This window comes from Oryx dammah, unplaced genomic scaffold (genome assembly GCF_014754425.2).
Source record: "Oryx dammah isolate SB20612 unplaced genomic scaffold, SCBI_Odam_1.1 HiC_scaffold_10, whole genome shotgun sequence".
Taxonomy (NCBI): Eukaryota; Metazoa; Chordata; class Mammalia; order Artiodactyla; family Bovidae; genus Oryx; species Oryx dammah.
Window position 1 is genome coordinate 57,052,124 of NW_024070194.1, and position 15,832 is coordinate 57,067,955.

Here is a 15,832-nt window from a genome sequence, read left to right on the forward strand (position 1 = left end):
GCAAGATCTCATAAACCATTATCATGGGACATATAACCAGTTTATCATCATGGCAGCTTAAGTCAGTTAAGATGATCAAGACTGGCCTGTGTGGTCTAACTTATACTGTGATTCTATGTTTCAGAACTGGATAAACTCGGCATGTGATGCCTTCAGTCCTTATATAATCACACAAGTTCTATAACACAAAGAAGAACACATGAACACCTGCCCACACGTGTATGACATATGAATGGGCCTAATCTAAAACAGAAAAGTAGAAATGCTGGCGTTACCCGAATGTCTTCTGGATCCAAGCTGTGCTCACTCCAGGCTGAATTGATACTGCTGTTCAGGTAGGATCCAGATCGGCCCATGTCTAGCTCATCTTCGTATGCTTCCGTTGCAATGTCATCCCGTGGGTTATTGCTTGAATGTGAAAACTGCAACAGAGATTCAATACGAGCTGTAGACATTAATCCACTGGAGGACAAGACATAACAATTTTTCTAAAGGTTCTAATGTTACATCATTACCTCAGCTAGGATGAATTCATTCACTGAACTCTTTACAAAAGATTTGCTGCCATATTTTGTTCTGTTGTCCTTGTTGCACGATAGAGTTCTTAGAATGAGGTATTAATAATACTTGGTTCACTCTTTGACTTCTATTTTCATTCTTGTATTTTTTTCAGGTTCCCAAGGTTAACTCACATTATTTCTCTTCGATGATATTTGCATTTTGAAAATGAAAATAAGTAGAAGAACCCAAAGAAAGATTCTCTGAGGGTACTCTGAGTACACTGTACTCTCAAAGCAGCGATTTGGACCCATTGACAACTGAGCGGAAATATTTTTTTCCAGCAGTGGGGTCTATCTGGTGTCATCTCACTTCACACAAAGGAGGCTGTATTTCATCTATGGGCACAAACTGGAATGATCACAGGACTGTGACTTTCAGTCCATCACAGAGTTTCAAACAAACTACTTTCAAAACTGAGGGGATAGGAGCTCTGAATTCCAGCCTTGACTGTGTTGTCAGTGAGATCTTAACTGGGCCATGGAACCTCTGGGGAGCATGGTGATCCTTTTAGCTTACAGGGCTTGGGCTGGATGGTATCTAAGTTTAAAAGTGCAAAGAATCACTGAAATAGCAGATTTTTTTCCCCTCTAGCTCATCAGTATTCTCAAGTTCCTCCTTCATCACCTTTTGGTATATTCTAATTATCTTCATGGAATCTTTGGACATTTTTCAGTTTCGTGTAGTCTTGCTGTCTCTACTCTTCTTCAAGTGCAGAAGTAAGAATGAGGGAAGTGGGTAAATGATGGAAACAGAGAGAATCTAAAGCATCCAGCCACACTTTACCCAATGAATAAACCAAGTGACTGTCCTGTGAAAATTGGACATGGGTTCTCTTTTCTCAACTGGCCATCAGGTGAAATATTCCTTTAAAAAATGAATAGACCACCCTTTGACACAGAAACACAGAGATGCTTTAATGTCAGTGGCTGTTCACATATTCAGCTAGGCAGGTGAACATAAATTGGAGATAATAGGTAAAATGGCAATTCTTTAAGTAATAATGAATATTTTGTATTTGGTACTGGCTGAGAAACCACAGAACCTGATGAGCTTTTCCACTCACTCTTCTATGTATGTTTGTGGGAACCACATGTGCCATAAACTTGAGGCCACAAAGATGAAGAAAATAGACCCCAGTCCTCCAAAATCTCACATGCTATTAGTTAAACCAGCTGGAGATTACTTATAAGAGTGGAATTATTTTTCTTGAGCAAAGTCTTAGAGATTATCGTGAGCTTAAGAAACAGTAATTTGTCAGGTATTGTCCATTTCCTGCTTTCTGATTTTTCCTTAACGTGTATCTCTATCTAAAATACTATTTTGAACATTTATTTTGTATGTCTTTTCCATTTCCTTCTCTTCTCCTCCAGAATATAAGTACCATGAGAGCACAGACTTAGGTCTGTTCCTTACTCTTATTCTAGGATATTGAACAAAGCTCCTCAATACTGTTTTAAATTACTTATTTATTGAGATATAATTCATATATCATAACATTTTCAATTTTAAACTATAGAAACCAGTATTTTTTAGTATATTCCAATGTTGTACAATCATCACCACCATCTAATTCCAGAATGTTTTCATCACCCTCAAAAGAAAACTTTTTAAACCAATTAAGCAGTCACTCCAAGCCCCTCTTTTCTCCAGCCCATGGCACTACTCATCCACTATCTGTCACTTTAGAGCTGTCTAGTTCATTTCATATAAATGGAATCATATAATATGTGGCCTCTTTTATCTGGCTTCCTTCACTTAGCATAGTGTTTTAAAGGACTGTACAAATTGTAGCATGTATCAGTGCTTTATTTCTTTTAACTGATAAATAATATTTCATTGTGTGAGTATTTGACATTTTGTTGCACATTATCAGTTGATGGACATTTGGGTTCTTTCCACTTTTGGGCTACTGTGGATAATGCTGCTATGAACATTCATGTAAAAATTAAAGAAAAAAATTTAAGCCAGCTTTATTGAGATATAATTCATATGCAGAGAACTACACATATTAAATGTCTACAATTTGATGAGTCTGGACATATGCAAACACCGATGATGCCTCACTACAATCAAGGTAAGAGACAGCATAAACAAATTTCTATATGAACATGTTCTTTCAATTCTTTCTGGAGCTCAACAACAACTTATTGAATCAATCAATAAACAGTCTGAGTATACACTCATCTAATAAAAATATAATCATATTATACAAAGTATAAAAATGGTTAAGATAAGCTGCAGTAACAGACTAATCCACAAAAATTATGACTAATTGGTGTCATTCAAGTAAGGAAGAAATTAGGCATGTCTCTCTGTTTAAAATTGCTTGGCTTTTCCAATCAGGTTGAATTTCAGTGCTTTGGTTAATTGTGAGAGCTGAGGTAGAGAAAGAAATCATAATTCTGATTTTGGCTAATGTCAAAAACAAGACCAGGAGCTGAGTGTGGCTCAGATCATGAACTCCTTATTGCCAAATTCAGACTTAAATTGAAGAGAGTAGGGAAAACCACTAGACCATTCAGGTATGAACTAAATCAAATCCCTTATGATTATACAGTGGAAGTGAGAAATAGATTTAAGGGCCTAGATCTGATAGACAGAGTGCTGGATGAACTATGGATGGAGGTTCGTGACACTGAACAAGAGACAGGGATCAAGACCATCCCCAAGAAAAAGAAATGCAAAAAAGCAAAATGGCTGTCTGAGGAAGCCCTACAAACAGCTGTGAAAAGAGGAGAAGTGAAAAGCAAAGGAGAAAAGGAAAGATATAAGCATCTGAATGCAGAGTTCCAAAGAATAGCAAGGAGAGTTCCTCAGCGATCAATGCAAAGAAATAGAGGAAAACAACAGAATGGGAAAGACTAGAGATCTCTTCAAGAAAATTAGAGATACCAAGGGAACAGTTCATGCAAAGATGGGCTTGATAAAGGAGAGAAATGGTATGGACCTAACAGAAGCAGAAGATATTAAGAGGTGGCAAGAATACACAGAAGAACTGTACAAAAAAGATCTTCACGACCAAGATAACCACAATGGTGTGATTACTCACCTAAAGTCAGACATTCTGGAATGTGAAGTCAAGTGGGCCTTAGAAAGCATCACTACAAACAAAGCTAGTGGAGGTGATGGCATTCCAGTTGAGCTGTTTCAAATCCTGGAAGATGATGCTGTCAAAGTGCTGCACTCAATATGCCAGCAAATTTGGAAAACTCAGCAGTGGCCCTAAGACTGGAAAAGGTCCGTTTTCATTCCAATCCCAAAGAAAGGCAATGCCAAAGACTGCTCAAACTACCTCACAACTGCACTCATCTCACACGCTAGTAAAGTAATGCTCAAAATTCTCCAGCCAGGCTTCAGCAATACATGAACCGTGAACTTCCAGATGTTCAAGCTGGTTTTAGAAAAGACAGAGGAACCAGAGATCAAATTGCCAACATCTGCTGGATCATGGAAAAAGCAAGACAGTTCCAGAAAAACATCTATTTCTGCTTTCTTGACTATGCCAAAGCCTTTGACTGTGTAGATCACAATAAACTCTGGAAAATTCTGAAAGAGATGGCAATACCAGACCACCTTACCTGCCTCTTGAGAAACCTATATGCAGGTCAGGAAGCAACAGTTAGAACTGGACATGGAACAACAGACTTGTTCCAAATAGGAAAAGGAGTGTGTCAAAGCTGTATATTGTCACCCTTCTTATTTAACTTCTATGCAGAGTACATCATGAGAAACGCTGGGCTGGAAGAAGCACAAGCTGGAATCAAGACTGCCGGGAGAAATCTCAATAACCTCAGATATGCAGATAACACCACCCTTATGGCAGAAAGTGAAGAGAAGCTAAAAAGCGTCTGATAAAAGTGAAAGAGGAGAGTGAAAAAATTGGCTTAAAGCTCAACATTCAGAAAACGAAGATCATGGCATCCGGTCCCATCACTTCATGGGAAATAGATGGGGAAACAGTAGAAACAGTGTCAGAGTTTATTTTTTTGGGCTCCAAAACACTGCACATGGTAATTGCAGCCATGAAATTAAAAGACGCTTACTCCTTGGAAGAAAAGTTATGACCAACCTAGATAGCATATTCAAAAGCAGAGACATTGCTTTGCCAACAAAGGTCCGTCTAGTCAAGGCTATGGTTTTTCCAGTGGTCATGTATGGATGTGAGAGTTGGACTGTGAAGAAAGCTGAGCACCAAAGAATTGATGCTTTTGAACTGTGGTGTTGGAGAAGACTCTTAAGAGTCCCTTGCACCTCAAGGGGATCCAACCAGTCCATTCTGAAGGAGATCAGCCCTGGGTGTTCATTGGAAGGACTGATGCTAAAGCTGAAACTCCAATACTTTGGCCACCTCATGCGAAGAGTTGACTCACTGGAAAAGACTCTGATGCTGGGAGGGATTGGGGGCAGGAGGAGAAGGGGACGACAGAGGATGAGATGGCTGGATGGCATCACTGACTTGATGGATGTGAGTCTGAGTGAACTCCGGGAGTTGGTGATGGACAGGGAGGCCTGGCGTGCTGCGATTCATGGGATCGCAGAGTCAGACACAACTGAGCGACTGAACTGAACTGAATTGATATTATCGGACACTCTAAAGCTATATAATATTCTAATATTTTGTTTTTCTACATGTAGGAAAGGAAAATGATGATAATATGTATGTTTTCCTCTCCAAGCTTTGATATCATTTTATTCCAAGCAGACTTATTGCTATCATGTCATAGATTAGGAAACTGAAATTCAGAGAGGTGAAAAGTCTTGGCTGACACTATGTTACAGAATCAGGTTGGGGTGGGCATGAGTTCAGAATCTCTGTATTCTGAGTCCTGGCCCACTTTCCTCCACTTCAGATTGCGGCCTAGAAAGTCTTTGTCAGAATCTTTCATTGTTAAGGAAGATCCTTTTTATACAATGCTATAATTATTTCTATTTACATAAAAATTCTCTGAATGATTAAAACACAACACTTTCTTGAATATGAATCCAAATAAGAGTATTCATAGAAAAAGATAATTCTGTTTAAAAATGAACTTGAGGTTACAGCTACAATGAAAGGCCACCTTGAACCCCTAATAATTAAAACATAAATAGATAGCAGAACGTTTGGAAAAGGACTGAATTGGATGATGACGGTTTTGTACAGACTAAGGTAGTTAAATATTATGTGAGATGTTTAATGAATCTCCAAAGAAAAGAGATGCCTATTAATAGTTTCCTGAGTTTTAAAAATACTGTAGCATGTTAAACAAATCTTCACACCACCTTTTGCCTATATTGCCAGATATTTTTCAAAGAAGAACCAATTTCATTCTCATTTAAAATAACTGTCTTGCAAGAGAAAAGGAATGTTGGAGAAATACCTTTGGAATCAAAAGCAACCCAATGGTGACTGTCACAGTCAAATGAGTATGTGCAAAATACAGCATCAACATCCAATCAGACTGAAGTCTTGAGGCAAGAACAAATCTGAAATGAGAATTCACCATATTAGCAACCCAACAAGATTTCTACTTAAAACACTATGATACTTGCTTTTCCTCAATGTATCAGTAAAAGCAAGGAGGTAAGAAATCATACTGCTGTTTCTACAACATATATTGCATTGGCCAAAAAGTTCCTCCAGGTTTTTCTGTAAGATCTTACGGAAAGACTAAAATGCAAATGAACTTTTTGGTCAACCCACTATTTTCATCACAGAAGAATAAGGGTCTAAGGAACCCTAACTAGATGCATAAGATATAAACTCTTTACTTCCTTAAATTATCAACAGTAAGAAAGATAGAATATACTTATATAAAGTACTAAACATTTTCTTATTTTGTACGTAAGTTGAATGTGCAACGCGTAAGCAGTGAACACGTGAATTCTTCAAAAGAAGAGTAGGGTAAAAATTTATTGTTTCAGGGAAATTTGGATTATAAGACACAGTCAAATAACTCTTGATCATAACAGTCTTCATTTAAAAACATTAATCAGAACTAAGGAAAAAAAATGGGTAAATATGTGTTTTAGTGAAAGATCCCCGAGACTGATATGGTAAACAATGTAATGGGAAAAATGAATGTACTAATGGGTTATAAAGTACATCTATTTTAAACTATTTTTAAACACTGAAATATAGTGGATGTATAAAGTACATCTTTTAAAATACAAATTTTAGTTTTTATAGAGCATCAAATTATTTTAAAATAATTTGAAATGTCATATTTAAAATCTTGTAGAGGAATTTATAATGCTCTGTTCCAGGACAGCCCTGCAAGTAACATGTGTAGGAAAAATTCATTATTGATATCTGTCCTCGCAATTTTGGAATATTTTGACAAATCAGTAGGTACATGTACAAACTAAAACTCATGTTTTAAGGATTCATCTTTATGCAAAAACCAGGTATTGCTTTTATTAAGGTGCATTTTGCACTCATATTCTTTTAATGTTTTCCATCTATTGTTTATCCATGAAAGCTAACTATGAGATTTTGGAATTAGAGAATTAGCATTTTGTTTCAGTGATACACATCATCAAATTTGAAAAGCTAAATCCTAAGCGAATGCTTATTATATAATCATGAAATAAACATGTGTGCATGTGTCCTAAGTCACTTCAGTCATGTCTGGCTCTTTGCAATGTTATGGACTGTAGCCTGCCAGGCTCCTCTGTCCTCTGTCCATGAGATTCTCCAGGCAAGAATACAAGAGTGGGTTGTCACTTCCTATTCAAGGGGATCTTCCTGACCTAGGGACTGAACTCGGGTCTCCTGCATTGCAGGCAGGTTCTTTACCCTGGGTTCGGAAGACCCCCTGGAGAAGAAAATGCCAATCCACTCCGTCTTCTTGCCTGGGAAATCCTATGCAGAGAGGAGCCTGGCGGGCTACAGTCCATGCGGTCACAAAGAGTTGGACAGGACTGAAAGACTAACACACATACTTTCTTTACCACTAGCACAACCTGGGAAGCCCGAAATAAACATATATGAATCTAAAAATACAGGAGACTAATTTTATTTCTGCATTATACCATATTTAAGACAAATTTACTAAATACATATTATTAATATTTAAGATAAAATTTCCATCAAGGCTATTTCTTCCTCATTTTTACCCCCATCTCCCTACTCCTCCAAAATCAAGGTCAAATGGAAGCTCAGGGGTTATCAAAATGCAGAGAGAGTCTTTTCCCTGTGTCTGAAGACATAAGCAACATAGACAGAAGTGCAAAACGACTATGGTCTTTCACAGACAACTAAAAGAGATTCTCTGGATTAACATCTTTCTGAATTCCTTTGTGATAAGGGTAGCTTCATACCTGCTTTGAACATGACTGAATATTCACTGTGTTCAGGGATGGAATACTTTGGAATCCTATCTGTGCTAGGTCAGGTAAGATTTCTTTTTAAGAGCTAAAATAGGATTATCTTACTCAATAAAAAGTTACAGTCTTTGAGACAAGAGTATTGAAGCACTGAAGCAATATAAAATGTACCCCTGAAAATAATACAATGCCAATCTTCTGGGGCCATAGCCAGTCCTGGAGTAGACAGGTATATCAGAGGAGATGGATTTACAGTCTAAAAGCATCCTATGTAAAGGGAATTCCTATCTCAAATGCCAACAGAAGTTGAAACTAGCCTGACAATATCTAGAGAAAAGAATGGATATGTATGTTTTGAATTAAACCAGTGACTCTTCCAAAAAATAATTTTGAAATATACTAACATCAGTTGTCCTTAATCAGCTTTTAATTACTGACAGACTTTTTTTAGGTTGTACTTTTGATTAGAAATATCTTAAGAACAACTGGATTTTGCAGTAGTATTAAAGCTACATTAAAAAAAATAGTATTTCAACTAAATAGGTCTAAAAGTCAGGTGCATAGAAATATTTGAAAATTGAGGTTAAGAATAAAGGCAGACTTTTTTAAAGTTCTGCACTTTCCCAAAAGTTAGATTTCTGCTCAGTACTAAAAATAAGTAAAGAATTAGAACTTACTGAGCAAAATGCTTTCTCATTATTCATCCTTTTAGACTTAACCATTTTAGGTTATTTTAGGTTCTTTTTGTTCAGTCTGATAGTTTGGTAAGAAAGATAGCAAATCTGTACATAATCTGTAGTAATAGTTTTTAATTTATATATATGCATGTACAAATACATATATGTATACATAATTTCATATTTTAAGCAGATAAGAAGAACATATATATCCTATTGATATAAAATATCTTTGCTGATGTTGGGTGCCTTATTTAATATTATTTCACTCCAGGAAAAATTTGCCAAGATAGATCCAGCTGATTTAAATTGTTATTGCTTCTTATCCTTGAATAGAGCTTGTGTCTAAATATAAGCTCATGGTTTGTATGATTCTTCTGGTTGAGCTGGTGGGCTGTTCGGGACTCTGTAGGAAAGGTCTAAGCAAAATAGGAAAGTTATTTTTAACAAGTATTTAACATGTTTCCTATCACTTTTTAGCTCTGTTAAAACAGTGTTTTCTGAAGTGTGGCTGTGCATTCAGATATCAACTGAATGCAAGACATCATTTTATGATTACTGACTACAATAAAACTTCCACAGATCATCACTTTTTCATCCTTTCATTAATCTCTATCTTTCCACTGAGGGCCAAGACTAATACTCAAAATTTCTAATTACTTTAAGTGTGTCTTAACTTTTAATGTATATCAAGTAATTGAATGGCATCTCTTTGTTGTTTTTCAAACTAATGGATTCCTTTTATTTTCTTGCTGAGATTTATTTTCAATTATGAATCAGGTGAAAATTCTCAAAAGATAAGTCATGCATCTTTCATTTTCTTCATTTTTCATAAGCCACTTTCTTTCTTCTTTGTACTCTTTGGTATGGAACCATACAGAATAACAAGAAACGGAGGGCCAGGCCATATATTCTTACCATAGAAAGTCATCCCTACAGTGTGAGGATGAAAACAATCCAACTGCACACAAAAATCCAACCATCAACTTGGAATGGATTTTGCTTTTGAATTCAACCGATTTCACATATGTAAGTTATCTGAGTGTTAGGATTTTGAAAGTATAAACTAACATAAAAAACATGAGTGAAATCATAGATGATTTATCTGTATCTATTTTATAATATATGTATGTATTGCTTTATAGCTTCAGAACAAAAAGTATGACATACAATAAACAATACCCAATGACAACCCCAGAAGTGGTTCAACATAATACAATAACAGTGAGTTCCCTTTCAAATAAATGAAGGCAATAAACAGCTCATCAGAAGGAACTAAGAACAGCAGAGTTAAAAAAAAAAACCAAATCTATATTCATTTGTCATTTCTGTGACAAAGAAATTAGTCAATGTACAAAACACTATCCTTCCTAAATCTTTCCATTATGTATCTTACCCAGTTTTAAATTAAACTGCAACACATCAGAAAAATAAAACAGTTATTTTGTGACTCTACAGATCACTTGCCTAATTGTATGGAATATAGCAGAGATAATGAGCTCATTATGAACTGCAACGGCCATATAGCGCGGTTCATGAAATGCTGAAGGGACCGTCCGCACTGCATAGCAGAGATAAACACCCCACAGGAGGAATAAAAATTCAGCTGTGAGAAGAACAGAAAACACACAATTCGCTGTTAGTTTTATAGGTGAAGGAAGAAGTAAAATTTAAGCACTTTAGCAGGCATTTTGTGGCTATGATAGAAACACACAGAAATAGATGCATACAAAAATGTAATTCACATATGAATACATAGGCCATGCTTATTTTTAATTTTTATTCGGTGTATAGAGGATTTTTCATAGGTATATTTTATTTTTTTTAATTAAATGTTTTTTAAACAGTGTTTGGTATCTCAGATTTTTTTTTTTGAGAATCAATAGCTTTTTCCTAAAATGTGCAAAATAATTTTCCACATCCCGAAAGTAAGTTTAAGCTGTTCACAGAGCCTCTGAATCACAATAAAGTCATCAAGGTAGCAAAAGGCTTATAATGTATTTACATGCAGCTTCGAGACATTTAAGTTCTTAATGCACTGAGTCTGGTTCAAAGACCTCCATTGCCTGAACTGTGAGAAAACTGGTTGCTAAACATGCAGTGGCATATTTTATAAGTGAGCCATCATGGTTTTCACACCTGACAGATATCTAATCTTTGGTGAGTATATGCCAAAGTTTTAGTGAAATTCACCATTACTTTTTTCGCTTGCTCAAGGCAGAAGAGACAATATATTGTGGCAGTTAAGGATAGGGATTCAGAGTCATGCTAGACCTGATGGGGAATTCTGGCTGGATCCCTAATTAACTTTGCATTATCTGATGCAAGTTAACCTTCTGGTCACAGTTTCCTTCTCTGGAAAATGAGGATAATAAAAGTACATATTTCATAGGGCTATTTGCTAATGACATGAAATAATGGACAGAAAGCACTTAACAGTTTCTGATAGGGATGACATCAGATAAATAAAAACAAATGTTAAATAATTAGTTCTTTTTGTTAAACATCTCCTTTGACTTTTTGAAATTAAAAAAAAAAAATTTTGGCTGTGCTGGGTCTTTGTTGCTATGCTCAGACTTTCTCTGCTTGTGGTGAGCAGGGGCTACTCTTCATTGTGATGCATGGACTTCTCATTTGGTAGCTTCTCTAGTTGTGGAGCACAGGCTCCAGGGTGTGTGGGCTTCAGTAGTTGAGGTACGTGGGATCTAGAGCACAGGTTCAGTAGCTATGGCACAGGAGCTTAGCTGCTCCATGGCATGTGGGATCTTCCCAGACCAGGGATTGAACCCATGTCTCTAGCACTGCCAGGCAAGGGCAGGACTCTCCACCAGTGACCCATTAGGGAAGTCCCTCTTTTGACTATTTTTTTCAAACTGAACATTGTTACTTTAACCTATTCTGACCAGGTAACTGTTACGATGCATTTTCTCTGTCTTAGTGGCGTGACCTCATGGGACAGTAATACTGATTAACAAAAAGAAAGCTCTAATTAGCAAAAACATTTCACAAAATGCATTACCTAGAGGTAATCTAGTTGCATACTGAAATACTGATTTCCAGTTCCATATGCCCAGGTGTTTTACCTGCTAAAGTTTGAGCATATTTCTACCAGTATTTAAACAATAAGCCCTAAGTAAACACATTTTTCAAGAGTTACTCAAAAACCCTGATATGGTCAAAAGCCAAAGAGAAAATGAACCTCACTCAAAGATCTCCATGATATGAGAGTGGAGGTCTTGATTATTCTGTATGTTGGCCACTGGCCATGTCTGTGAATGTTCTTCCTAGCCAAGCTTACTGGATTGGGAAAAGGTCTTCATGGAAAGTTTCCTTTCCTAAGGCTTCCTTTCCTTTCCTAAGGCTTCCTTTCCTTTCCTAAGGCTTGTCCATGATATTACTATTGCCTCTTCACTCAGGTTTGAAATCTCAGAGCACCTTTCACTGATACATTTCTACCTAGACTTATTTTTCATATGTATCACTTCTCTCAATGCCCACAATTACAATCTTTGCCTAAGTTCCTGTAAGTTTACTCCTTATTTATCAACTGCCCATCTAAACCTGGATTCACCCTATATTAATTCATTCTTTATAACAGTGACAAGTTCATTTTTCTAAAACTCCACTTTGATCATAGCAGGATTTGTCCAGATCTCCATTTCGGTTCACTGATTCGTATTAATATTTCCCTTAGAAGATTCATTCATACCCACTTAGGACACTGGAATTAATTTCTGTTCCCAAAGGAAGACTACAGGGGTTCCTGCCAGGGCAGACATGTTTCAAGACTTTGGTAACTTTCTTGTCAGAAAGCTTCAAGACTTTCTTACCCCCAGGGCATCCTGTCAGCTGCCCCCTTGCTTGGCCTTATTCTTCCGTGCTCGTGTAGTTCTTAGACCGTGATTTCCTGTCTCGTCTCTGACCTTCGGGTGAGCTCTTGTGAGGAACTGCTTGTATCTTCATTTAGAAATCTTCAGCAGTTCACTATTATTTTATAAGTGCTTGGCCCTCTATGACCTCGTGTCATACAACCAACATGAACTCCCAGAGTTCCCCAATGTGAACTCTGAGCTGAACCAGGAAGACTCACTGTCTTCTGAACACTCCAAAGATTCTTGCTTCTGAGTCTTTGTTTATGCTATTCAGTTCAGTTCAGTTCAGTTGCTCAGTCGTGTCCGACTATTTGTGACCCCATGAATCGCAGCACGCCAGGCCTCCCTGTCCATCACCAACTCCCAGAGTTCACTCAGATTCATGTCCATCCAGTCAGTGATACCATCCCGCCATCTCATCCCCTGTCGTCCCCTTCTCCTCCTGCCCCACAATCCCTCCCAGCATCAGAGTCTTTTCCAATGAGTCAACTCTTTTCATGAGGTGGCCAAAGTACTGGAGTTTCAGCTTTAGCATCATTCCCTCCAAAGAAATCTCAGGGCTGACCTCCTTCAGAATGGACTGGTTGGATCTCCTTGCAGTCCAAGGGACTCTCAAGAGTCTTCTCCAACACCGCACTTCAAAAGCATCAATTCTTTGGCGCTCAGCCTTCTTCACAGTCCAACTCTCACATCTATACATGACCACAGGAAAAACCATAGCCTTGACTAGATGGACCTTAGTCGGCAAAGTAATGTCCCTGCTTTTGAATATGCTATCTACGTGGTCATAACTTTTCTTCCAAGGAGTTTATGCTATTACTAGCATACAAAATCTCCTCTCATCCACAATTCCAAATATTAACCAATCTTTTGATGTTCGATTCAGGTCCCACCTCCATCCCTAGGTCCCCAGCCATGATTCTAACTTACATTGAATTTTCCTTCCTCTAATCTTTTACAGTTTTTAACTATCTATACCACACAATGCAGAGAATAATATGCCACACAATATATAACTAGGAGAAAACTGTTCATGGAGTCTTGAGCCCTGACTGTGATGATATTTATCAGGACAAAAACTAAGTCTTTCAATTATTTTTTTCTACCTTTGCCCACAAAGATGATAGCAAGGATACTGATCACACATGGATAAGATTTAATAAATATTTGTTGAATTGAATGAATATAAATGATATCAGTTTCATATATTTAAGAGATACAGGCTTTCTGTTACCTTGCCACTCCACTTAACACTGATGGATGTCTAGATCCATCTAACATTTATATACACAATTTAAAGATCATACTGGCATTATGATTAATAAAGGCAAATGATACTTATTGATGGGCCACTAAGTGTGTGGTACTTGAGACTCAAGAATGATGAATACAGAATATTATTAAATAACACTAGCTCAAAAATGTGCTGTAGTTGAAGGATCCACATAAAGCTGAATTATGAAAACATTATCTCCTGGCCACTTACAGCAGTGTTTTTATATAATTTTATACTGGACACTTTTTTTTAAAAAAAAAAAAGGAAAGTAGTTATCAAGTTAATTAGTGTGCTTCAATGGAGAATTACATTTAAAAATATAAGACAAAATAAGCTCCAAACAGCTAAGCTGAACATTAAAATCATTTCATTAGCAATATCAAACAATATGCTCCAGCAGAAAAACAATTTATTATTCAAAGTACCAATTAAACTAAATGTGATTTATAAAAGTTGTGCTGAGGAATAAAAGTCAGTTTCATATAATTAACTTCAGACTAACACTGCAATCAGTAAAGAAAATATGCAGATGTTACCAAATTTTGCAGTGCTGTTTCATGGGGGTTGAAATATATGTTGTGCTTCTGCTTTAGAAAATAATTTCTGGTGGCAAACAACTGATGGGAGGCATGGGTATAGTTAAAAAGGTAATTATGTTTATATTTAAAGATTCAAATAAGGCTTTCAGAAAACTGAGGTATTCCATTTTTAATCTATAAGGAATAACATTTCATTTAAAAGTTAACTACCATAGCCTTTAAAAAATTAATATACCATAATGAAAGTAATTTCAAGTTATCTTTCCAAAGGCCTGGGTCAAACAAAGGAGTGAGAAATAATATTAGTTTTTTGACACTGAAGATGTCCCAGGTTGGTGATCTTAGAACACCCACAAGGGCTGGAGAAAAGCAACCTCAAAGTACAAACGACTCTCAAGTTGTGATCCTCTGCTTTGCCATGCTGCAAAGGCATTTTGTATTAATAATGTTTTATGCTTCTTGTGTGCTTCTTACTCAGTTGTGTCTGACTCTTTGTGACCCCAGGATTGTAGCTCACCATGTTCCTGTGTCCATGGGGATTCTCCAGGCAAGAATACTGAAGTGGGTTCATGCCCTCCTCTAGCAGATATCCCCAACCCAGGGATTGAACCCAGGTCTCCCACACTGCAGACGGATTCTTTACCCTCTAAGCCACTGGGGAGCCCTTCTGCTTCTTAGCACATTTAAAAATTATTTTTACATGGCACAACTAAATATTTTACATTCACAACTAAATGAAACATTTAGCTTTCTTTTTCCAAGTGTTTCTTTTAATGTCGTCTTCTGTTTTTCTCTAAATCCTATCCACTTAGAAACTTTACAAAGTAAACTTACTCCATTTTATTCTAATAATATGGTGGACTGCACAGAAGTTATCATTAGATCAAACAACTAAATAATGCTTGAAAACAGCTCAAATTCAAGCATTCCAGGGTTTGGCTGCAGACAGAAACCTTGATATTCTGGAGGATTATTTGTATTTTCTTTGATTTAAATAAAGATAGGTGTGAGATTTACAGTGGTGGAAACAATGAAAAGCATACTTCTGGTAGAATTTTAAAGGGAGGATTGACTTTGTGAGACCACGTGGTCTTGGGGGTACATTTTTTGAGTGTGTGGATGTGGCCGTGAAGGGGGTGGTTGGTGAGTTGCAGGAATTCTGTTTGTCGTAAAATCAGTGTATTCATCTGAGAAGCATGGAAAAGATGGATGTTGCCAGAGTTCACAACTAGGACTCTGCGGGCCGGGAATGCCTGCCCCCTTCTCAGCTCCTGGGAGCAGTAAGGAAGGGATGGGCAGAGCTGGGCCGTAGGACATGCCCATGGACACGCCCACTGAGAGGCTGGTTCTACCCCTGCTGATTCACCATGAAGAGTTTGGATCCCAGGTCTCCTGGTTCTCCTGACCTATGTTCTCTAAATTATATCCTTCAATGGAGACTTCCTTTTGCTTTATTACTAGAGGCATAGACATTGGTATTGGTTTTGACTACTGTGGGGAATGGGTCTCAGTGAGCTGAAATAGGAAAACTCACAAACCTTCCTGTTCCTCCATACTTAAACCTCACAAGAAGGTTTGGCCTCTGCTTGCCACAGTTAC

The 15,832-nt window shown here is 37.2% G+C and overlaps 1 protein-coding gene across 1 annotated transcript in view; it reads right to left on the bottom strand.

Annotated features, from left to right (window-relative positions):
- Positions 1 to 15,832, bottom strand: part of GPR158 (G protein-coupled receptor 158) — a 303,836-nt gene that overhangs the window by 4,941 nt on the left and 283,063 nt on the right. Inside the window, exons 8-10 of the mRNA XM_040248562.1 lie at positions 10,014 to 10,152; positions 5,922 to 6,027; positions 276 to 422 (exon numbers count right to left, since the gene is read on the bottom strand). Coding sequence (XP_040104496.1) covers positions 276 to 422; positions 5,922 to 6,027; positions 10,014 to 10,152 — 392 coding nt within the window. The remainder of the gene's footprint in view (positions 1 to 275; positions 423 to 5,921; positions 6,028 to 10,013; positions 10,153 to 15,832) is intronic.